Here is a 25,629-nt window from a genome sequence, read left to right as displayed (position 1 = left end):
TAAAAATAAAAATAGAACCCACTAACGATAGCACAGAAGTGCTGAAACATGTATAGGTGAAACAAAAGAAAAAAGGTGTCTTGCATAAGGCGAAACTTCTCATCCCGTGTCCACTATCATCGCCCCCCCCCCCCGCCCCCACTCTTTCTCTTCTCTTTTCTTGTTCGTGAATGGTGCTTGGAAGGCTCGCTATGAATTCTACATCTCTGACTTTCGCGATGACTGCAGTAACGTTGGTCAAAATAGCAAGAGGGAAAGCCGAGGTGAGTAGGATCACGGCGCCGAAAAGCACTCTCCCCTGCTGGCGGTAACCGTGTGGTCTGTGTGTCGCGACAGCCGGAAATCTAAAGCTGCAGGGGGCAGGAGAAAGTGAGACCGGCTCCCGGTGCAGCGTGGGAAGTCTGGACTTTCCCTTTCCGCACCTACTCGCTTCCGCACGCACGAGCGCCACGCAGTCTTTTAACGGTTCATCGCTCTCCCGCTCACCTCTAAACCCGTATTACGAGGATGACCTGGGAGAAATAACTTACGTTGTTCTCTATACAGGGTGTTCCAGAAAGAGTGGTCAGTATTCAGGGATACGACAGGAACGACCATTCGAAGCAATGAAGTCTCGTAAACATGGGCTCTAAAACACATACTTTTTCATCTTCGATGTTATGAAACAGATCTCTTCTACTGCAGGTTCTTTGCTTCCATGTTTTGAGAGACGGTCGGCCAAAACAATATAAAATATCGATAAATATGCACTCTAAAGTGCATACCTTAAGACTGAATACGCGTTCACAGCTCTTGAGGTATGCACTTTAGAGCCCACGCTTACTGAACAATTGTTTCTTGTTGTGGTATATACTACCGCCTCCCAAAATATGGAAAGCAAAGAGCTTGTAGTAAGAGAGATTCATTTCACAGTATAGAACATGAAGCTCTCATAGCTCGAAAGGTACGCATTTTAGAACCCATGTTTTTTGCTTCGAATCATCGTATCCCTGAATATTGCCCATTCCTGCTAGTATACGGCTCAATGTTCGTCTCGGGAGGGAGCGTTTGCAGTGGGCGCGCCTTGGATATTGAGCTGAAGAGCAGACACGGAAGAGACCTGGTTTAACTTGCAAAATAATTATATATATGACTTTATTTGACAAGAAGACAAATACCAGGAAAGGTTATCTTCGTACGAGACAGTGTCTGTGCGTCTCTTTAAGATGACACATAGCCTTTTCACGTGAAACTGCGACTGTACACGTCTACAAAGATGACATCCTTGATACAGATTGTGTCTGAATGACAGCAGCTGCTTACATGGGTTGGGAGAACTTTATTTCTTTAAAACGAGACCGATTCCTAGTCTTTACTGATCATTTTCTGAACATCTATTGTAAAAGCTTCATGCAGATGGTGCACATGTGAATTACATTAAGTCAATTGAGCGCGAACTGCAACCAAAGCGTGCAATATTCTCATGAAACGTCTACACGGAGTGAAATAATCTGAAGATGAGCAGGAAATCATCAAACCTGGACATGATTTAAAGAAATTAAGCTCTTCCTTGTTGCTAGCATTGCACAATAATCTGTGTTCCAGTACAGTCCATTATGGACAAAATATTGGTACTCTTGGAGGTTGTGTTCATTGTACCCATGCAGTAGAGAATGATTTTATTCTAAAAGATGATGATGCTTGGTCAGACAGGAGGCATCTGGAGGAGGACGAATATCTTCAACAGTTAACACTTCGGCATGTGGAACGACTTTCTGGATCACTCTGTCTGAACGACATTATGCGTGGAGGCGTGTTGGTGGCTACATTATAATCCTCAAACCACTCTAGGAGTACCGTGCATGGCGGGGGATGCGTTGTACCATTGCTAGTCGTTCCCACTCCTGTTCTACTCACAAATGGAACGAGCGAAAAATGTTGACTGCCTCTATAAGAGGCCCATCCATCCTTGAGATGAACGTTGAGGCAGTAGAATTGTTCATCTATCTGTCGTAAATACTGGTCTCTGAACTTCTGAACTTGCTCAATAGTGTGTCGTAAAGAGATCGTCCCCCCCCCCCCCCCAAGAATACGCATCTAAGATTACCAAGCAATTCCGTAACACGTAACACTCTCGTACTGACCGAAACAAATGCTGACAAATATAGAAACACGCCTATGAGTTGCTTAGATATCTTCTTCTTATCCGACCTGTTGGGGATTCCAAAATCTGGTGCAGTACCGGTACTTAAAAATGGGTCACACATGCATTGTGTAAGCGATCTCGTTACACTTCCCCATTACCCTCCCCCACCCCACCCCTTCTTCCCACATCGTAAAACAGAACGGTAAAATGTGCTAACTTCGGCTACCTGAGGTAATTTCGGCCAATAAAGGGTGTCAAATCTGTTTTTTTTTTATGCTTCCATCTATTGAATCATGGTTTAACTATTTGGTAAGCTGTAATGTGTAGTGGATAGAAGTCTCTGACATGCTCATTGTTTCACTTCACTGCAAGCGAGAACTGCCGTACACTGATTGTTGAGTTCCAGTTAGCGCGCGGAATCACACAGTTCTGAAGTGTGAAAACAAACTCCTCTGATTATGTAAACCATTACCTTGTGTCTCTTAGTATATACACACAAAAAGTATACTTACACTACAATTAGTGTTTGGTTGAGTTAATTTTAAGGTCACCAATGAGAATTTTCAGGGTAACTTAGGCCATTCCGAAAGTATAAGAGACTCGGAAAGGGAAAATGTCGTTACGTCAAGTCTCCGAAATACACGCTATATCTCGAACAACCCTCCGGGACAAAATGAAAGAAATTCATACAGAAAAAATCGGGCGTCCTTTCTGTGGAGGCCTGTTAATTTTCACATTACTACTCTTATTCAAATGACTGTTTGGACATATTTTGAAATATCGTACTCAAGTGTAAGTACATTCATATTCTTATGCTGTAATGTTGGGAGTTAGTGAAGTGAAAGTCTTAGGATAAAAAGAACTATTTTTAAATTATAGGGCATCATGTTGTTCCTGCTTACTTCCTAATACAGTGAATAATAAAATTACTTGCATATTTAATTTCCCAGTACAACGTTTAGTCCAACACAATTACAGGACGTTACTGTGATCTTACAGCGTTCTTTTTAAGTGGCCGATGCTAACGGAGCCACGTAAAACTTCGTGTTTCCGTAATATTTCGTTGTTGGCCGAAGTTATCCAATTTCCTGGGAAGCTTCGGCCACAACTAAAAATTTTGTATAGCAAACAAAATGCATACAGTTATCTTTCCATACAATTGTGTGTAAAATAGCATGGTGAATGCCCTCTAATTTTCATCTTCACATTACAATTCATAAAAAAACCTCAAAAAAGGCCGAAGTTGGCCCATTTTATGGTAAGTGGTCGTTCCGTTACATGTCATTTCACAATGTTACGCCAATATATTAAATCGATGTGAATGGGTCAAGCAGCATGCCTTTGAGGGTCGATCCATACAACCCCACGAAGTGACAATGCGATGACCGAGCCGCACTACTTCCGGCGAAGTTAAAACTATTCTTGCTGGTATGTGGGCTGGTTGTATTCACACTCAGACGGCGCGTGACCGTGCCGCTGCTGTTAGCACTGTTGCGGTCACCACACCGCGATGGTCGGATTTCTTGCGAACGATGTTGTCGCCATCACCATAATTTTTCTCACGGGCTTGCAACACGTGGAGTGGAGGAGTTTTCTGATCTTTGGTTTTGTTAGTTGTTGTTCCATTTATCATTAAAAATATGAATGATCAAAAGCTTACTGAGTCTATGCCTAAGTTTAGCATCCCCTGTTGTACGACCTGTCAAACCTAAAATAAATAGACACAGACTTCAACAATTCCATCTGAAGTAAAACTGAAATGGAAATGGAAAGAAATGCTACAAATAAAAATAAAAATTGGTAGTACTGGTACAAATCGCAATTTTCATTCGTTCGACTGGACTAACCAATTTCGCTTATACACTACTGGTCATTAAAATTGCTACACCACGAAGATGACGTGCTACAGACGCGAAATTTAACCGACAGGAAGAAGATGCTGTGATATGCAAATGATTAGCTTTTCAGAGCATTCACACAAAGTTGGCGCCGGTGGCGACACCTACAACGTGCTGACATGAGGAAAGTTTTCAACCGATTTCTCATACACAAACAGCAGTTGACCCGCGTTGCCTGGTGAAACGTTGTTGTCATGCCTCGTGTAAGGAGGATAAATGCGTATCATCACGTTTCCGACTTTGATAAAGGTCGGATTGTAGCCTATCGCGATTGCGGTTTATCGTATAGCGACATTGTTGCTCGCGTTGATCGAGATCCATTGACTGTTAGCAGAATATGGAATCGGGTGGGTTCAGGAGGGTAATACGGAACGCCGTACTGGATCCCAACGGCCTCGTATCACTAGCAGTCGAGATGACAAGCATCTTTTCCGCATGGCTGTAACGGATCGTACAGCCACGTCTCGATCCTTGAGTCAACAGATGGGGACGTTTGCTAGACAACAACCATCTGCACGAACAGTTCGACGATGTTTGCAGCAGCATGCACTATCAGCTCGGAGACCATGGCTGCGGTTACCCTTGACGCTGCATCACAGACAGGAGCGCCTGCGATGGTGTACTCGACGACGAACCCGGGTGCACGATTGGCAAAACGTCATTTTTTCGGATGAATCCAGGTTCTGTTTACAGCATCATGATGGTCACATCCGTGTTTGGCGACATAGCGGTGAACGCACATTGGAAGCGTGTATTCGTCCTCGCCATACTGGCGTATCACCCGGCGTGATGGTATGGGCTGCCATTGGTTACACGTCTCGGTCACCTCTTGTTCGCATTGACTGCACTATGAACAGTGGGCGTTACATTTCAGATGTGTTACGACCCGTGGCTCTACCCTTCATTCGATCCCCGCGAAACCCTACATTTCAGCAGGATAATGCACAACCACATGTTGCAGGTCCTGTACAGGCCTTTCTGGATACAGAAAATGTTCGACTGCTGCCCTGGCCAGCACATTCTCCAGACCTCTCACCAATTGAAAACGTCTGGCCAATGGTGGCCGAGCAACTGGCTCGTTACAATACGTCAGTCACTACTCTTGAAGAACTGTGGTATTGTGTTGAAGCTGCATGGGCAGCTGTACCTGTACACGCCATCCAAGCTCTATTTGACTCAATGCCCAGGCGTAACAAGGCCGCTATTGCGGCCAGAGGTAGTTGTTCTGGGTACTGATTTCTCAGGATCTATGCACCTAAATTGCGTGAAAATGTAATCACATGTCAGTTCTAGTATAATATATTTGTCCATTTGTCCAATGAATACCCGTTTATCATCTGCATTTCTTCTTGGCGTAGCAATTGTAATGGCCAGTAGTGTAATATACACTGACGTGACAAAAGTCATGGGATAACTCCTGATATCGTGTAGGACCTCCTTTTGCCCGAGGTAGTGCAGTAATTCGACGTAACATGGACTCAACAAGTCGTTAGCAGAAATATTGAGCCATTCTGCTTTTATACCCCTCAATAACCGCGAAAGTGGTTCCGATGAAGGATTTTGTGCACGGACTAACCTCTCGATTATGTTCCATAAATGTTCGATGAGATTCATATCGGGCGATCCGAGTGGCCAGATCATTCGCTCAAATTGTCCACCAGTTGCGAACAGTTGTATCCAGATGACATGGCGCATTGTCATCCATAAAAATTCCAGCGTTGTTTGGGAACATAGGGTCCATGAATGGTCTCCAAATAGACGAACATAAGCATTTACAGTCAATGATCGGTTCAGTTGGACCAGAGGACCCAGTCTATGCCATGTAAACATAGTCCATACCACTATGCAGCCACTATCAGCTTGCAGAGTGCCTTGTTGACAACCTGGGACCACGGCTCCATAGGGTCTGCGCCACACTAGAAACCTACCATTAGCTCTTACCAACTGAAATCGGGACTCAACTGACCAGGCTACGGTTTTAGAGTCGTCTAGGGTCCAACCGATGTGTCAGAACTCAGAGAGGAGCTGCAGGCCATGTTGTGTTGTTAGCAAGGGCACTAACGTGGTCGTCTGCTACCGTAGCCCATAATGCCAAATTTTCGTCGTTCGTCCGAAATGGATTTGTGCGTTTGTTTTACGCAGTGTTGCTTGTCTGTTAGCACTGAAAATTCTACCCAAACGGCGATGCTTTCGGTCGTTAAGTGTAGGCCGTAGGCCACTGCGTTGTCCGTGATGAGAGGTAATGCCTGAAATTTGATATTCACGGCACACTATTGACACTGCGGATCTCGAAAAATTGAATTTCTTAACGATTTCCAAAGTGGAATGTCCCACGCATCTAGCGCCAACTACCATTCCGCTTTAAAGTCTGTTAATTCCCATGGCGCGGCCATCAACACGTCGGAACCATTTTCAGATGAATCACTTTAGTACTAATGACAGCTCCACGAACACATTGCCTTTTTATACCTTGTGCACGCGATACTATCACCATCTGTATATGTGCATGTCGCTATCCTATGACTTGTCGCCTCAGTATACATAATCGGTTATCGGAACAAGACTCCTGACGACGAGCAATGCCGTTGGTGATGGATACCTTACGGAATAAGGCACAGGGAAAGGGGGGGGGGTAGGGGGGTACAGGATGGGTCTCCACCCCACCCCCATCTACATACACAAACCCTGGAATCTGGAGTACAGATTTTGTATTCATTACAGAATTCTCATGCAATACTATAAGTGAGTGCATAACCATCGATTCTCTCGGATGTAATAAGTTTTTTGTGACCCTATACAATTTTGTTCTTGTGGCATGACACATCTCGAAACTCAGAAACTCATATAGATGTAAAGTGGTAATTTTAGAATCTTGTGCCCCCCACCCTCTCTGGTAAATTTCTGCGGACGCCAATGTCTTATGGTACTCCACAGGCGGCCCTGGTTACTGGCTCCTCATGTCTGGAATATTAGTCTGATGATAATTATTGCAACGAAACCGATTACCTGCAGTAGAAAGAAAATAAATTGCGATTAGGGTCCTTACATTGTTAATATCAAGTACCATGATACCAAAGATTCTTAAATGCTACGAAATGAATGTTTGCTTATTACATTATTAACAGCAATCTATTATGGTCCACGTTTATAAACCCTTTTAAATGCTGTTCATCTGTTGCGCAGTGTGTATTCCCTTATTTCTTGGTATTTCATTACCACGGTTAAGACCCAGCATAACAATTGAAGTATCAGTGAATGTTTTTCTTACACTAAATGCATCTGTCATTGCGTTTCTTCCTTGCTAAAGTAAATGTTGTAGCGTTTGATCCCCGCCCATAAAATCCTCTTGCTGGGTAACGTAGGTGCTTGTCTTCGTTGGTTGGTTGGTTGTTTGGGGAAGGAGACCAGACAGCGTGGTCATCAGTCTCATCGGATTAGGGAAGGATGGAGAAGGAAGTCGGCCGTGCCCTTTCAGAGGAACCATCCCGGCATTTGCCTGGAGTGATTTAGGGAAATCACGGAAAACCTAAATCAGGATGGCCGGACGCGGGATTGAACCGTCGTCCTCCCGAATGCGAGTCCAGTGTCTAACCACTGCGCCACCTCGCTCGGTGCTTGTCTTTGTACCGTATTTTATGACAGAATTACGCAGTGAACACGTGACTAAAATTATGTAGTCTACGGGTTTTGGAAAATCCTGAATCTTTCGACTGCGAAATCTAAACTTTTGACTCACAAAACCAAAACTGTTTTCTGGTGTCCTGCTGACGAGACTCTAAGGACAGTGACAGCGACGGTTGCGATCATTTAAATTATCTCCATGGATAAAGCCTCACGCATTGGGGAACCACCGACGTTTGCCTTAAGCGATTTAGGGGAACCACGGAAAACTCATAGCTAGACGATTTGAAACGGCGTCCTCCATTGCGCTAGCACTGAGCCACCTCGCTCTGTGTGCGCCTAACTGTTACGTAAGTGAAAGTTTGCTTCGTCTTAGGAGATCTCCAGGTGGCCACCGGGAAGAAAGTGAGCCAAGAGTGTTGCAGCGAGAGGCAATTCCAATAGGTCGATACTGTACACAGCTTTCACATCTTGCCTGCTTTCTGCCTCCATTCGCAAGTTGACGTGAACCCTAAGAACTATGTTTTCAACACTTATGGTTGAATTTCGTATTCAAATCCACAAGGGTGTCTAAATCACAGCCTAACTTACAACTTATTTAATTTAATGTGAGGAAGAAAACCAAAAGTAGCGACGTCCTCAGCTGTTGAATAGATGACTTTGTTGAAATAAGAAACGCCCTGTGAATATAGAGATGATACTCTTGTGATGGACTAGGGTTATGAAAAGCACCAGACACTACCATTGGCAGTTGGACCTGAGGACTTTATTTATTGTTCACTATCAGCAACGCTAGCAGGAGCGAGATTAGAGCGAAAGACTACCGGGATTAAAAACCACAGAGGAATCGGTAGCAAATTTCAGAAATAAGAAACTACGTTTCATTATCTGTAGTACGTTTCATTATCCGCAGTTAGCTGTTCACATTTCTGGTTCTCATCTACTATTGATTTTTGAAGTGGCACGTACAATGAATACAGTATGTTTTTTGTCTTGAACTATTGTACGAATTTATCACAACAGCTACTGATCAGTTAGTGTGCAACACTGATGATTGTCACTCCTTAGAAATCTCGATGCTGCTGACATACTCTACACGTGACTGCTGTATTTGATATTGGCATAATTTAAAATATTAGTCTTATAATAAATACTAATTATCATCATCTTCAAATTAATTTGTTTGGTGCAGATGTTTGGTCTTCTGAAGAATCTTCCATTTTGGTAGTGGGACCTGCCACAAAATTCCAACTGCAAATACTCGCCGGCCGCGGTGGTCTAGCGGTTCTAGGCGCTCAGTCCGGAACCGCGCGATTGCTACGGTCGCAGGTTCGAATCCTGCCTCGGGCATGGATGTGTGTGATGTCCTTAGGTTAGTTAGGTTTAAGTAGTTCTAAGTTCTAGGGGAATGATGACCACAGATGTTAAGTCCCATAGTGCTCAGAGCCATTTGAACCATTCTGCAAATACTCCCTTTTACAAATCACTACCAGTACTGTTTTTAATACCGCCGTGTCGAGGAAGTAGGCCCGAAACATTCTGATGATTACAAAAGTGTCTGACATCTGAGCAATACCCCACACAGTATTTACAGTTTTATCTATGTTGCACAGTGAAATTAATATATCCTGTACAAGGTTATGAACTTTCACCAACAATTACAGCTTTTGTAAACACCGTAATATTGAAGCTAAGGCTTCCAACAACACAAATCAGTCTTGAATATTTTATTATACTAATAATTTTGATAATATTCAATATTACAACTAAAATAGAAACAACATCACTTGCAACTAGAATTAGACAACGAATTGGAAGACCGTATATGTAAAGCCCTAACAGTAGAATCTACCTTGGACTTTACTTTTACAGTATTAATGCATAATTTTGTGGAGTAGATATCAGTTACCTATATTTCTTTCTAATTTGGAAATTTAGCTCAAATAACTTTAAAACTGAAGTAAGTTATAGCTACAACGTATATTTAAGCGCATTGCAGATTCCTGTTATTCACGTTCTTGAAGTCATATCCACAGCTACTGTTTCCTCCAGTTATGGAACCCTGCTGAAATCTGTTGTGGGTGGTGAAGGGAGTGAGCGAATAGTGACGTAGTTTTCTTGGTAATCGAGCATCCCTGTCATATTACTATCACTGATGAAACGTCCTCCCTGTTGTCATTCAACACTGAGCTGTCATGTCATTGACGTAATTGTCACGACGCGTCGCTGTCCGGACTGAAAGATACATTTTTCACATGTCTACTAAGTTATTTGCCTTCTTTTCTTCTATAGGAGCCATTCGCCTGTAGATTTCCTTCCTTTCCTTTTCTGTTTGCTGTGCAGGCAGCCTATGACAAATGAAAAGCCCTGTGCTGACGGCTTCTGCCTTCTCCAAGAGGATATCGGATTTCATAATTGTCAAGCAGAACAGGTCACACAATCATGCTTTTTTATGAATATTTGCCTTTTATTCTTGCTAGAAATTAACCTACGCTGACGGCAAAAAATCGCAACATCAAAAAATAATGCAGAATAATGAAATTTCGGGAAAACATTTGTCTAAGTAACATACGAGTGTGTACGTGATTACAGGTTAATGTAAGCGTGAGGTAAGCATTGCAAATTTGAAATGCTAGCACATTAATAACTGGTGTAATCGCCAGAATGTTGAATGCAAGCATTCAAACATGCACGCATTGCGTTGTACAGGTGCCGGATATCATTCCGTGGGATGGAGTTCCATGGCTGTTGCACTTGATCGGTCAATGTAGGGACAGTTAATGCTGGTTGTGGATGCCGCTGGAGCCGTCCTCCGATGATGTCCTATATGTGCTCCATTGGCTGGTTGATTTGAGGGAGGGGCCCAAACAGTGAGGTCATCAGTCCCATCGGATTGGGACAGGATGGGGAAGTCGGTCGTGCCCTTTTAAAAGAACCAGGCATTTGCCTTAAGAAATTTAGGGAAATCAAGGAAAACCTATATCAGGATGGCCGGACCCGTCTGAACCGTCCTCCGTCCGAATGCGAGTCCAGTGTGCTAACCACTCACCGGATTGTGTGGCCGTGCGGTTCTAGGCGCTTTAGTCTGGAACTGCGTGACCGCTACGGTCGCAGGTTCGAATCCTGCCTCGGGCATGGATGTGTGTGATGTCCTTAGGTTATTTAGGTTTAACCCATTTGCGCCGAAATTAATTTTTTCGCGATTTTTTAAAAATATTTGCGTTATTATGTCTGTAAAAGGCATAAATCACACAACAGAGTTGTTTCGACGAAAGTCATTACCTCCATTAGCGAGATATTTGATGTTGCCATATGGCAACGCTAGGCGCTTTCACTACCTAAATTTATATGGATTACAACTTCAACTAAAGTAAGTAGATTATTGAAATTTCTTATTACAGATACAAGTTTTGTGCAAATTTATTATTCAGTCTTCATCATACAATTGATACTTTATAACACAGTACAATTAATAATCAAAAATCAAACCCTCAACTCAGCATTATTTTAATGAAATGGAATAAAACAGTCAATACACAATCCCACATTACACTTTGAACACATTGTTCTCACAATAGATTTACAGTCCTTGTGTGCACACCTTTTCTTCTTCTTTCCTGCTGTGTGCTGGATGAGGTGGTCAGTCTTATCAAACCTAATTGAATCTGATATGCGGCTGTTGGAACATGCCCTTGATGCAGATGGTCTCCCGGCTCTTTTTGGTAAAGCTTGCTGTCTTTGCAAGTACACTGTTGCTACTTCTCTCTTGAAATCAAGCTGGGAAATAGTTTGGTTTCTTGCTTTATTATGCAAAATCCAACTGTTTCGTATGACGACATCTAACTTTCATGTAAAGAGACACCAGTACCATTTCCTGCTTCTTATTGCAATGTGATAGCATGCTAGATTCTGATCCATCTGATCAGTACCTCCCATATACGTATTATATTTGGCAACCAGTTTTGATCTGGGAATGATTATATTTCGCTTTTTTAGTTGCGAGAATCTCTTGACTTGGACAACATCTTGTGCACCACATGAAGAAGAGATCATTGTGACAACTGAGTTGTCCAGCCACCGCACATACAATAATCCATCATTCTTCTCTATTGCTGTCTCAAAATATCCCCGATATTTCTTGGAAAATAATATATATAATATGGGGGCTCAACGAACACATCACCTTCAATATAGTCATTATAAAGTATCTCCAGCGCCTCAGCAAGCGAGAAACCTCTTCCAAAACAAGAAAAGAGAAAATTCGTCCTTTTACTGAGTACAAACGCTTAGCGTTGCCATATGGCAACACGGACGTTCAAACGGCCTAAATGAACGTAATTTATTTCACAGCAAGCAGTAACCTCCAAAGAATATATATTTGTGTATTTAAAGCACAACCATACTAAAAAAAAAACAAATTATATATCGTAAGTTACTGTGTAAAACATACTTACTCGAACTTATACTCCATTTTTCTTCGTCATTCAGCAAACGACTACTTCCAATACTGCTTACGCCGCAGAATTTAAAGGTATTGTTAAAACTGTTGCATTGTTGTGATCCTTACAGTCTTGCAGAACAGAATCCAGTGCTGCCCACACACTCGCTTCGTTGATGTCATGGAATCAACGATTTTAAAAAATTTTTACAAACGTAGCCATATGGCAACGCACAGCGCTAATGGGTTAAGTAGTCCTAAGTTCTAGGGGACTGATAACCTCAGAAGTTAAGTCCCATAGTGCTGAGAGCCATCTGAACCATTTGTAACCACTGCGTGTGATCAATTGGAGACAGATCCGGTGATCGAGCGGGCCAAAGCAACATGTTGATACTCTGTAGAGCATTTTGGGTTACAGCAGCGGTATGTGGCCGAGCGCTGTCGTGTTGGATAATACCCTGGAGTGCTATTCATGAACGCCAGCACAACAGGTTGAATCACCAGACTGGCGTACACATTTGCAGTCAGGTTGCGTGGTATGACCACAAGAGTGCTTCTGCTGTCATAAGAAATCGCATCCCGGGGCATAACTCCAGGTGCAGGTCCAGTGTGTCCAGCACACATACTGGTTGGTCACAGGCCCTCAACTAACCTCCTTCTAATGAACACATGGAAGTCACTGGCACCGAGATACAACCAGCTTTCATCAGAAAACACAACAGACCACCACCCTGCCCTCCGGCGAGCTCTGGCTTGACACCAGCGAAATCACAAATGGCGTTAGTTTGGGTTCGGTGCAATGCACGCCACAGAGCGTCTGGCTCGGAGCTGTACTTGAAGTAACCGACTTGTAACAGCTTGTTTTGTCACTGTGGTGCCAACCGCCGCTCAAATTGCTGCTGCAGATGTAGTGCGGTGCGTCAGAGCCATACCCTGAACACAGTGGTCTTCCCTCACGGAAGTCCCACGTGGCCGTACGGAGTCCGACCTTCTTGCGACCTTGCATTCTCGTGACCACCATTGCCAGCAATCATATACAGTAGCTACATTCCTGGAAAGTCTTTCTGCAATATTGCAGAAGTAACATCTAGTTTCTTGTATCCCTATTACACGTTCTCGTTCAAATGCAGTGATAATGGTACTTTTTCGCCTTAAAGGTATTTTTGAGTAACTTCAACTCACCACGTCCTGTCTCGTAGTAACTAAAGCTCACGAAAGTTTTAGCGTGTAGGTATTTAAAGCAAATCAAATTTGCATCCTCATAGTGGCCCTACTAGCGCCACTCACATGCTACTGGCGCGAATTTTTTATACACATCATCTTTCAGATGTAGGAAAACTTCTAACAACTATGTTTATGTCGCACAAACCTTCCTTGTGTTGCAATTTTTTTCCGTCAGTGTATATTGTATATCCATACTTATACTGTGCAGACTAGTGTATATTGTATGATAGAGGAGCTTAGTATTGGAAAACCTGTAAAGGTTTCTTTCTGGGTAGCTGACAGACGGAGTGGCCAATAATGGTATCTCCGTTCCCTGTTGTCTGACCAGATGTGGATTACACATATTTGATCAGTATTCCAGTACAGACCATGCAAATGAATTTTCTACTTGACAAGTTGTGATCTACAGCGTACACAAGTCTATAAAATATTCTGTATCCTGGAAGATTTTCTCACTATGGATTTATGGAACAAGAACGTATGTCTACGTTCAACACTTTTCCTATGATCTCAGATACACTGGTTTCACTGATTTTCCTTTCAGAGATGCCTCTGTACTGAACAACAGAAGATCACGACTGATAGTGAGTATAAGAAGTTAGGCTTCAAAATGCTAGCAAATTAATCTAAATCTTGTGTCACATTCACTGGCTTGTTAAATTTTTCTCCAAGTGACTGACTTTACAGAATGAGAGTAACATATCTGTGTGAAACTGAATAGATAACTGTGATGGTAGGGTGTAAAGTGGCATGCTGTGTTAGCAGTGTTAGTAATGGCGTTACAAGCAAGTACGAGGTGCATTCAAGTTCTAAGGCCTCCGTTAATTAACTACTCACCCGAAATCGATGAAACTGGCGTTACTTCTCGACGTAATAGCCCTGCAGACGTACACATTTTTCACAACGCTGACGCCATGATTCCATGGCAGCGGCGAAGGCTTCTTTAGGAGTCTGTTTTGACTACTGGAAAATCGATGAGGCAATAGCAGCACGGCTGGTGAATGTGCGGCCACGGAGAGTGTCTTTCATTGTTGGAAAAAGCCAAAAGTCACTAGGAGCCAGGTCAGGTGAGTAGGGAGCATGAGGAATCACTTCAAAGTTGTTATCACGAAGAAACTGTTGCGTAACGTTAGCTCGATGTGCGGGTGCGTTGTCTTGGTGAAACAGCACACGCGCAGCCCTTCCCGGACGTTTTTGTTGCAGTGCAGGAAGGAATTTGTTCTTCAAAACATTTTCGTAGGATGCACCTGTTACCGTAGTGCCCTTTGGAACGCAATGGGTAAGGATTACGCCCTCGGTGTCCCAGAACATGGACACCATCATTTTTTCAGCACTGGCGGTTACCCGAAATTTTTTTGGTGGCGGTGAATCTGTGTGCTTCCATTGAGCTGACTGGCGCTTTGTTTCTGGATTGAAAAATGGCATCCACGTCTCATCCATTGTCACAACCGACGAAAAGAAAGTCCCATTCATGCTGTCGTTGTGCATCAACATTGCTTGGCAACATGCCACACGGGCAGCCATGTGGTCGTCCGTCAGCATTCGTGGCACCCACCTGGATGACACTTTTCGCATTTTCAGGTCGTCATGCCGGATTGTGTGCACAGAGCCCACAGAAATGCCAACTCTGGAGGCGATCTGTTCAACAGTCATTCGGCGATCCCCCAAAACAATTCTCTCCACTTTCTCGATCATGTCGTCAGACCAGCTTGTGCAAGCCCGAGGTTGTTTCGGTTTGTTGTCACACGATGTTCTGCCTACATTAAACTGTCGCACCCACGAACACACTTTCGACACCTCCATAACTCCATCACCACATGTCTCCTTCAACTGTCGATGAATTTCAATTGGTTTCACACCACGCAAATTCAGAAAACGAATGATTGGACGCTGTTCAAGTAAGGAAAACGTCGCCATTTTAAGTATTTAAAACAGTTCTCATTCTCGCCGCTGGCGGTAAAATTCCATCTGCCGTACGGTCCTGCCATCTCTGGGACGTATTGACAATGAACGTGGCCTCATTTTAAAACAATGCGCATGTTTCTATCTCTTTCCAGTCCGGAGAAAAAAAATTGGAGGCCTTAGAATTTGAATGCACCTCGTAAAAAGTGAAATCTAATATTGACATATCACGCCTTATAACAGGTTGGCGTGAAACCACATAAGAGGTATGCATCCATTTTTATGTAATTTGAAGGTTGTGTCAATGCTATTACGGACACTATAAGAATGTATAAAAGTCACACACTATCTAATGACTACTTTCTTTAATTACGCATTTCAATTTATACATAATTGTCATCATCATCAGATTAATCTGAAAAAAAATCCCGTAATGACTACAACTACAGTTAATGCGTAACTGTAGTTACTGACCATTAAAAGCGAACAGGAAATGCAGTGAAAAAAGGTTCAAATGGCTTTGAGCACTGTGGGACTTAACATCTGAGGTCATCAGTCCTCTAGACTTACAACTAAGTAAACCTAACTAACCTAAGGACATCAACACATCCATGCCCAAGGCAGGATTCGAACCTCGACCGTAACGGTCGCGCTGTTCCAGAGTGAAGCGCCTAGAACCGCGCAGCCACAGCGGCTGGCTAATGCAGTAAAACTTGATCAAAGTGAAACGTGTATAATTCGGAAATCTGCCCAAATCGTGCAAATATTTCCGACCCGACGTATTCAGTACACTTTTATATGCTTTTTGTGGTATAAAGTGTAAGTGCCTAACGCGTGAACGGAATGCTAATTTTAAGATTTAATTGATAATTAATTTTATAGTGCGGAAAAGAGCTTATATAGTACATTGTATTACAGCATACATCAGTTATTCATGACTCTACAAGGACCCTACTATTAACACGAAGACCGTACAGCCCTGACAATGCTGTTACGCGGCGCAAAAGCAGGAAAAGAGGTTTGGCGCGGTGCAGCAGTGCGGGTGTGGACATCAAGCTGTGCCGCTCTGTGAAACAAGGAAAGAGTTACGCGCAGCTTCGGTACATCAGAGGATATGGTTCGTTGGTGAGCACTCTGTTCGTCGGCGTTTCTCGTTTTCCGCAATTACTGACGAGCGCTGGCGCACACTCGGGCATTTTTGCGCACCTTCGAACATAATGTGCAGTTTGCGCAGTGAAAGAGATGGGTGTTGTTCCGTTAAACAGTGGTTTTACCCGGCAAGGTCAAGCATTCCAAATAAATGCATTACCTGCATTATTTCCTGCCAGTTTCAGTTGACTAGTAACACTTTGAGTGATAACTTGATGTCGAACAAAAAGTATGTACCGCTAACAGTTAACGAAAAGGTTAAGGTAATCGAGGCGAGTGAAAAAGAAAGACGCTCTGTGTGCGAAATAATGTTGCGTTTCAAATGCGGTAAAACACATATTTTGATACTTTAAGAAAAAAAAAAGATAAGATACGGCACGAGTGAATGAAAGGGAACTGGCAAATGAAAAGAAAGGCGAAGAAGACAGGAAACGAAAAAATTGACATAATGTAGGAACGGTTCGCAAGTGCGCGGGAAAAATATCACTTTTGTCTCGACGCATGTTGCAGAATGAGGCTCTATAAGTCACTAAAGAGTTTGAAAATACGGAGTTTAAGGCAACCACAGGATGTCTGGGTAGTTTCAAAGGCTTCAAAGCTAGGCACAACATTGCCTGTGTGTGTGTGTGGGGGGGGGGGGGGGGGGGGAGGAGGAGAAATAAGGATTTGCAGGTAAGAGTAGCAACACAATGGAAGACAATACTATACAACTTAATTGCCAATTATGACCCGAAAGACTTATTCAGTGTCGACGAAACTGGAGTGTTTTATCATGCATAGCCTTCAAAATCTCTAGCGGTTCGACGTGAAAAGTGCACCGCGGAAAAATGCCCAAGGAAATATTCATTGCCCAGCTGTATGAAAACATGTTAAGTGAAGTGGAGTAGTCACTGCTGATTGGAAAAGCAGAAAAACCGCGTTGTTTCAGGAAGAATGGTTGGGCACTTTCAGTGCCAAAATGGAAAAAAAGAGGAAAGCGCCAAGTTCTCCTTTTCCTAGACAATGCAACCTGCTACTGGAGAGTCAAGTTATCAAAAGTGAAATTGGCTTGGTTTCCGCCAGATTCAACCAGCGTTACACAACCGATGGACCATGGGATTACTTACACATTATAGGTGATTATTGATGCAGTCTCTTATTCTCAGTGTTCAAGACGCCGAAGGTGCATTTGCTTTTGCACTGTCAGTTACTGTCCTGGATTCAGTAAACTGAATTCGGTTGGCAGTAAGGGAAATAAAGCTCATAACTCTTACCAAGTGCTTCAACAAAGCAGTGTTTGGACGACAAGAAAAAGACGCCTCTCTGGCCATCGAAGATCAAGGAAATGCAGCAGCAATTGCTGAATTAATCAAAATGCAAAACATTTCATGTAGTGCAGTTAACTAGATCCGAAGTGACGACTTTCGGTCAACTCACTCCACTTTTGCTTCAGCAACAGATTTAATAGAAATCCGCAACATAGAAGATGATGATGAAGAAACAGGTGCGGAAGAAGAAGAAGAGGTGCAAACTGATGTCTGTAGAAAAAGTAATAGACCTGAAGAAGGTATTGCATTCATATACGATGTTATGCAATTTCTAGCATACATAAATGCTCCCAAGCAATTGGAACTATTGTAAACTGCGAAAAAATGCGTAGAAAAAACTGTTTCGAACAAGAAATTCAAACAGGTTTCCCTCGTTCATTTGTGGCGAAAAAAATGAAACATAAGGTAAATAAACACAGGAATAATATGTATGTACATACAACAATAAACGAATTTAAAGTTAGGGTAAAAATACAGAAATGACATACTATTTATCAGTTCGTGTAATAGTCTAGTGTTCTGTTGTACAGTACTGGTATACACTAATTGAACATCTACAGTGTGGGAGTGAAGGTATATAAATACATGTATAATTACAAATTTATATTTTTGTGCATGATACCTGAAAATTATTTTGTAGCTAGTGAGTTTTGTGTAATTCAGAACTTGTCCAGTTTGGAAAATTATTTTAGTCTCATGCTATTTCGTTTTGAGTTAGTTGTACTGTCTATTCATGTGCAGTGTGAAAACATACCAAGGTTTTGGAGAACATGTCATATATGGGTATGGAGTCATTACTGCTGTAATGATTCAATTTTGCATTGTATTTTGGATAAGGTAGATGACCCCATACCTAGATATGGTGTGTTCACCCAAGCCTAGGAATGTTTTCAAATTGCATTTTGATATATTTCCTGTTTGTTTTTAGTAGTCAGTAGTTACTATTATGCACTATGTATTATGTGTGGTCTTTATTGGTTTCTTCAGATTAATCTGTTCATGATGTATAAATCAAAATGCCTAATTAAATAATGTAGTCACTACACAACCTGTGACTTCCATGTGTTTTTTTATAGCATCCATAAAAGCAGTAATTCAATATTCAGGTCACCCCTCCCTTTATTAGTGCAAGAGGAGGTTCCCAAGCTGAAGATTTCTGTCCTACAGATGGATTACCATCAACTCTGTCTGATATTTCATTTGACATTGTAGGTTTGTCTTTGATTCAGCCTTTGATGTTAATGTATGATCTAGAAATTAGGAGCTGTAAATTGCCACCTCACCACCCCCATCTGGCTTTGAACATCTGGCTTTGAGCATGTTGTTCCTGAGTTCTGTGTTAGCTTGATATGATTTATTGACCAAAGCCATTCAGGCAGTTTGCTGAAAAATGGAAAATAGCCTGAAATCAGAACAAAAATAATGGGCAGAATTCTTTAAATGACAAGATATTTGCCAAATATCCCCCCTGGATAATTTATTTCCTCAATTGGCCAGTTTTGATATAGCAGCATTCAAACTGTACACTTGAAAATATCACAATGGCTCAATGTAAAAACTGGCTAGTTGTGAAAAGAACACCTTCAGTTGTATGTGGCAAAAATGTTATCATGCAAAGAATTCATTATGATTGTAGCAGCAAGCATGTTCATGAAATATGTATTACTTTAAAATAATAAAATATGCAAGAAACATTTTTTCATAAATGTGGTAATTCATTCCTTTACAAATAAATTTTCCCTTCTGCACATGAAAAACCTCAGAAATGAGTCACATTATCTACTTTTACACATTTTACGAAGTCTGAAATTCCTACTATACTAATGTAACTGTTTCACACTTCTGCATTAACTTTGTAAACCTATTTCATATTAGCTTTCTATGATTTTACTTGCATCCATAGCGAATGTTGCTAATGCATATCTGTGAAGTGGCCTTTGATGGGGGAAGAAATTTTCAATGTTAGTCTTTGTCTGGTGAATGGAGGAGAGGCGATGACCTAAGTTACTGATGCAAATTAAATTCCAAAACTCTCCTCAGTGTCACATGAAATGTTTATGATGACCCATCTTTTGGAGGAGGAAGTTAAGTCTGGGGAATGCACTGGTGCTATTTGAGAAGAAGTCTATGTGCTGAATCCTGATTAACCCTCCCTTTTTTTCATCATACAACACAAACCTGGCACAACACTATACATACACCCATTACAGTAACCTACACTCAAAAGATACACCTAAGACACAACTTCCACACACCACGTGGAAAGGGGCCACTGTGCACAAAGAAATTAGCTGCTGAATAAGAACTCTGGTTGTCCCAGCCACCAATGCCATATAACTATTTCTTTCTTTCTTTCCTGCCTGGATTTCATTTACAATTTTTACTGCTGTTATTCTGTAACTTCATTGCTAAGTACTTTTTTAATGTTATGTGTGAACTGTTAGCTTTAAAAGTGCCACTGGGATGAAAGAAGTTTGATTGAAATATGTACCTTGTAATTAAAGGATTAGTAGCAAGGCACAATATCTGAATGCTGAGACTGTAATGCCACAGAAAATGAAATTTTTGATCATTATCATACTATTAAGTACTGCCTTGAGTTAGGGAGATGAGGTCTTTATATTACAACTTGACTGAAAGAACAGATACATTGATAGTGCTCATCCTTATGGATCTAGGAATAGCTAATTTAGTAATAAAGGAAATGTTGGGAGATGAAAACTGTAGAGGGAGATCAGGTTCAAACAGCTGTAGGTTGCACTAGTTGTGCAAATATGAGAAACTTGCAAAGGGTATTCTAGTGTGTAGAGCTGCATAAAAGCAGTCTTCCACAACAATATATCATTGTTTCTCAATGGTATGTTGCTCACTATTATTTATTTGTTTTTAAATGTGTTCATGACTATTGTTTATTTGTTCTTAAATCTGTTCACATGTTATTTATACCTGTAGCTGCCTGTGTTTCGTAGAATATAGAGACTATGGTTATTTTGTGTCAATGTTCACTTTTTATTTACAATATCATATTTATCATCTTTACAGTGGTTACTGGTTCAACAGATGGTATTGGTAAAGCATATGCCCTTGAGCTAGCAAGACGTGGACTCAACGTAGTCCTTATTAGCAGGAACCAGCAGAAGTTGGATGGCGTTGCAAAAGAGATTGGTACTGTGATTATATATTAAGAATATTATCTGTATTTAACATATTTTCTTAAAATGCTGGTTTCTCATTTCAGTGCGTGATCACATACAATTTTTAACCAAGAGAGTCACAAATTCTCTAAGTTCACATATTAGGGCACTGTACACATAAGAAAGTAGGTGACTGTGCAATATGCAATGGCAACAGGCAGTGTATTGTGTAACACACCAGCCATTAGTATCATTTCGCAATATTTGTATGCAGGATGCAATATGAGGTGCACCCTAAATAGCTAACAATTAGTTTTATATCAGTATTTGCATGGTGATAGCTGTTTGGTCATTGCAGTGTTCATTATGGCTAATGTAATACATACACTTCAAATGTTAAATAAATGAGATTAGTGTTAGTGTTATATGTACACACCTTTTTTCCTAGTAGAACACAACTCTACTAGAAGTACACTAGTGTGATTAACACAATACACTTATATTTGTATACATTGATACTCTTCCTTTGCTTAGCACTGTCTTTACTTTGACGTAAATTATGATATTATTTCAACAAATTAGTGTATTTATTTTTGAATTTAGAATTTTCTTGTCAGTTGCATACATTTGTTAGTTTAGAAATAATATAGTCCTGCCTAATAACATTGCTGATTGCAACTGTAAGAAATATTTTGGAATCTTTAACACAATAGTGTGACATACGAATCAACAAAACTTATTGGGTATGCAATGCGCAGCTACTTCTTTTATACAGGGTGTCCCAAATGGTCAGAATTCAAGTATATGACAGCAACAATCATTCAATGCAGAAAAATCCAATAAACATGGGCTGTAAAATGCATACTTTAAGAGCTAGGAGCACTTCTTTGTCTTTGATACTGTGATACAAATCTCCTCTACTGCAAGTTCTTTGCTTTACATATTTTGAGAGGCAGTAGTATGGACCAAAACAAGAAAAAAATGCTCAGTCAGCATGGGCTCTGAAGTGCATACTTTAAGAGCTATGAGCACATGTTTGTCTTCATTACTGTGAAACACATATCTTCTACTGAACAAGTTCTTATAGGTCTTAAGATATGCATTTTAGAGTCCATGTTATTCTTGTTGTACTACCTCCTCACAAAATATAGAAAGCAAAGAGCTTGCAGTAGAAGAGATTTGTTTTACTGTATTGAAGGTGAAGTGCTCTTAACTCTTGAAGCATGTTTTTTAGAGCCTACGTTTAGTAGGCTCTGCTGCTTTGAATGATCACTGCTGTGATATCCCTGAATCAGGACCAGTTTTCCTTGGATACCCTGTATAATCTTCTCAGTTTGTTTTGTATATCAACAGTGAGAATTAAAGAGAGAGGTAGGTAAAGCTTTACACTCTTTGTTCCTTCTTTCTCTGACAGCTTCTCTGTATTTTTCTCCACACTTACATCCATTCTTATCCAACCAATACACTTTCCTTTTCTTACCTGATCTGATCTTAATTGTTCTTTGTGACTTATCCTCTTCAATAATGTTTTAGAAATCTCTGGTGGTTCGTACCCTGCATTATGTTTTCATAGCTCTTACTATACTTTGTTTTCATATATAACTTGTATCTATGAGTTCTGGTATATCTGAGAATCTTTTATTTGCAGTTGCTATTAACTTTGGTGGTGCTGTATGCATACTGACAGTCAGTCTATATGTGTCATCTATCTGTAGCCTCCTTGTTACCACAGTCCAAAGGTTTTCCTTCTTTTGTTTGCTTTACTTACATGTTTTTATTTGCCAGTTCTTTTTCTCCAGACAGTTGCACACTTGCCTTTATTTACATATAGTATTATCAATGTGATTTATAAAATGAATATTAATTGTTGTGTGCTTTTAAGAATTATTATTAAAAATAATGTTTATTACTGTATTGTCACAGGCGTATGGCTAATTATGATATATAATAGATTCAAAAAATACTAAACAGTATTTATCTCTAACAGCTTATCTTATAGTGTAATATATTAGAGATTATTATACACATTTCATCAGTCAATCTATCCATCCTGATATTACCTTTCATGAACAGCAAATTTTTCACTCCAGGTAACTGATCTTCATTGCAGACAATCAGTAAACAAGCAGTCATATTTATTATTTTCATACATTTCACAGTATTGTGTGTGGTTTATGATGTCAGCTAATAATTCATATTTTTGCTTTACAGAATCGAAGTTCAGTGTACGAACAAAAACAATATCAGTAGACTTTAGTAAAGGAAAGGCAGTATTTGATATCATTGAATATGAACTCAAAGACATCCCTATTGGAATTTTGGGTAAGAGCCTAAAAAACAGAAGTTTATTCCTGCAGAATGTGCTATTACTGTGTTTGCAGTTAATGAAGGGGCTATATTTTTCAATTAAGAATACATGTCCCCCTGATTAGATTAGAGATTAGATTAGATTAGATTAGTATTTGTTCCATAGATCATGAATATGACACTTCGTAATGATGTGGAATGTGTCAGGTTAATAAAAGGTGTCTATACAAGATATTACATTACACAAAATATTACATGACACTTATTAATTAATTAATTAATTAATTATTTTTTGAGTGTTGGGGAAATTACCCACTTACTATACCCAAAAATTCATCTAATGAGTAGAAGGAGTTGCCATTAAGAAATTCTTTTAATTTCCTTTTAAATGCTATATGGCTATCTGTCAGACTTTTGATGCTATTAGGTAAGTGACCAAAGACTTCTGCGGCAGCATAATTTATCCCCTTCTGAGCCTAAGTTAGAGTAGTCATGTACACTGCTATTACTTTTGAATTCGTTCGGACTGTTAATAACAAATTTCATATATATATATATATATATATATATATATAAACTCCTGGAAATGGAAAAAAGAACACATTGACACCGGTGTGTCAGACCCACCATACTTGCTCCGGACACTGCGAGAGGGCTGTACAAGCAATGATCACACGCACGGCACAGCGGACACACCAGGAACCGCGGTGTTGGCCGTCGAATGGCGCTAGCTGCGCAGCATTTGTGCACCGCCGCCGTCAGTGTCAGCCAGTTTGCTGTGGCATACGGAGCTCCATCGCAGTCTTTAACACTGGTAGCATGCCGCGACAGCGTGGACGTGAACCGTATGTGCAGTTGACGGACTTTGAGCGAGGGCATATAGTGGGCATGCGGGAGGCCGGGTGGACGTACCGCCGAATTGCTCAACACGTGGGGCATGAGGTCTCCACAGTACATCGATGTTGTCGCCAGTGGTTGGCGGAAGGTGCACGTGCCCGTCGACCTGGGACCGGACCGCAGCGACGCACGGATGCACGCCAAGACCGTAGGATCCTACGCAGTGCTGTAGGGGACCGCACCGCCACTTCCCAGCAAATTAGGGACACTGTTGCTCCTGGGGTATCGGCGAGGACCATTCGCAACCGTTCCATGAAGCTGGGCTACGGTCCCGCACACCGTTAGGCCGTCTTCCGCTCACGCCCCAACATTGTGCAGCCCGCCTCCAGTGGTGTCGCGACAGGCGTGAATGGAGGGACGAATGGAGACGTGTCGTCTTCAGCGATGAGAGTCGCTTCTGCCTTGGTGCCAATGATGGTCGTATGCGTGTTTGGCGCCGTACAGGTGAGTGCCACAATCAGGACTGCATACGACCGAGGCACACAGGGCCAACACCCGGCATCATGGTGTGGGGAGCGATCTCCTACACTGGCCGTACACCACTGGTGATCGTCGAGGTGACACTGAGTAGTGCACGGTACATCCAAACCATCATCGAACCCATCATTCTACCATTCCTAGACCGGCAAGGGAACTTGCTGTTGCAACAGGACAATGCACGTCCGCATGTATCCCATGCCACCCAACATGCTCTAGAAGGTGTAAGTCAACTACCCTGGCCAGCAAGATCTCCGGATCTGTCCCCCATTGAGCATGTTTGGGACTGGATGAAGCGTCGTCTCACGCGGTCTGCACGTCCAGCACGAACGCTGGTCCAACTGAGGCGCCAGGTGGAAATGGCATGGCAAGCCGTTCCACAGGACTACATCCAGCATCTCTACGATCGTCTCCATGGGAGAATAGCAGCCTGCATTGCTGCGAAAGGTGGATATACACTGTACTAGTGCCGACATTGTGCATGCTCTGTTGCCTGTGTCTATGTGCCTGTGGTTCTGTCAGTGTGATCATGTGATGTATCTGACCCCAGGAATGTGTCAATAAAGTTTCCCCTTCCTGGGACAATGAATTCACGGTGTTCTTATTTCAATTTCCAGGAGTGTATTTTGAATCCCAGCTCATATAATTTTGCCAATCCAGCGGCCAATGAAATGAATGGATGCTTGTTTCAGGCACTTATTTCAACGGTATTTTTGATATTTTTCTGTTTCGACTAAGTATGAAAACGGACCAGTAACGCTGCGTAAGAGCCGATTTTTGATTAACCCTTCGTCTGTGAGGCACAATCGTAGATTGCGGTTTCGTCTAGTCACTTAAAGACAAGTATTTCCATATATATATAAAAAGCGCTGTCAGGTCGATAGACACACAAACAAACACAAACATACACACAAAATTCTAGCTTTCGCAACCAACGGTTGCCTCGTCAGGAAAGAGGGAAGGAGAGGGAAAGACAAAAGGATTTGGGTTTTAAGGGAGAGGGTAAGGAGTCATTCCAATCCCAGGAGCGGAAAGACTTACCTTAGGGGGAAAAAAGGACAGGTATACACTCGCACACACACACATATCCATCCGCATATATACAGACACAAGCAGACATTTGTAAAGGCCTTTTGCGGATGGATATGTG

The 25,629-nt window shown here is 41.6% G+C and overlaps 1 protein-coding gene across 1 annotated transcript in view; it reads left to right on the top strand.

The window, feature by feature from the left end:
- Positions 1-25,629, top strand: part of LOC126184307 (inactive hydroxysteroid dehydrogenase-like protein 1) — a 155,628-nt gene that overhangs the window by 91,048 nt on the left and 38,951 nt on the right. The window contains exons 2-3 of the mRNA XM_049926682.1: positions 20,707-20,829; positions 23,010-23,120. Coding sequence (XP_049782639.1) covers positions 20,707-20,829; positions 23,010-23,120 — 234 coding nt within the window. The remainder of the gene's footprint in view (positions 1-20,706; positions 20,830-23,009; positions 23,121-25,629) is intronic.

Source organism: Schistocerca cancellata, chromosome 4, assembly GCF_023864275.1.
Source record: "Schistocerca cancellata isolate TAMUIC-IGC-003103 chromosome 4, iqSchCanc2.1, whole genome shotgun sequence".
NCBI lineage: Eukaryota > Metazoa > Arthropoda > Insecta > Orthoptera > Acrididae > Schistocerca > Schistocerca cancellata.
The sequence above is the reverse complement of the archived record's forward strand: the minus strand, read 5'-3'. Positions and strand labels throughout refer to the sequence as shown.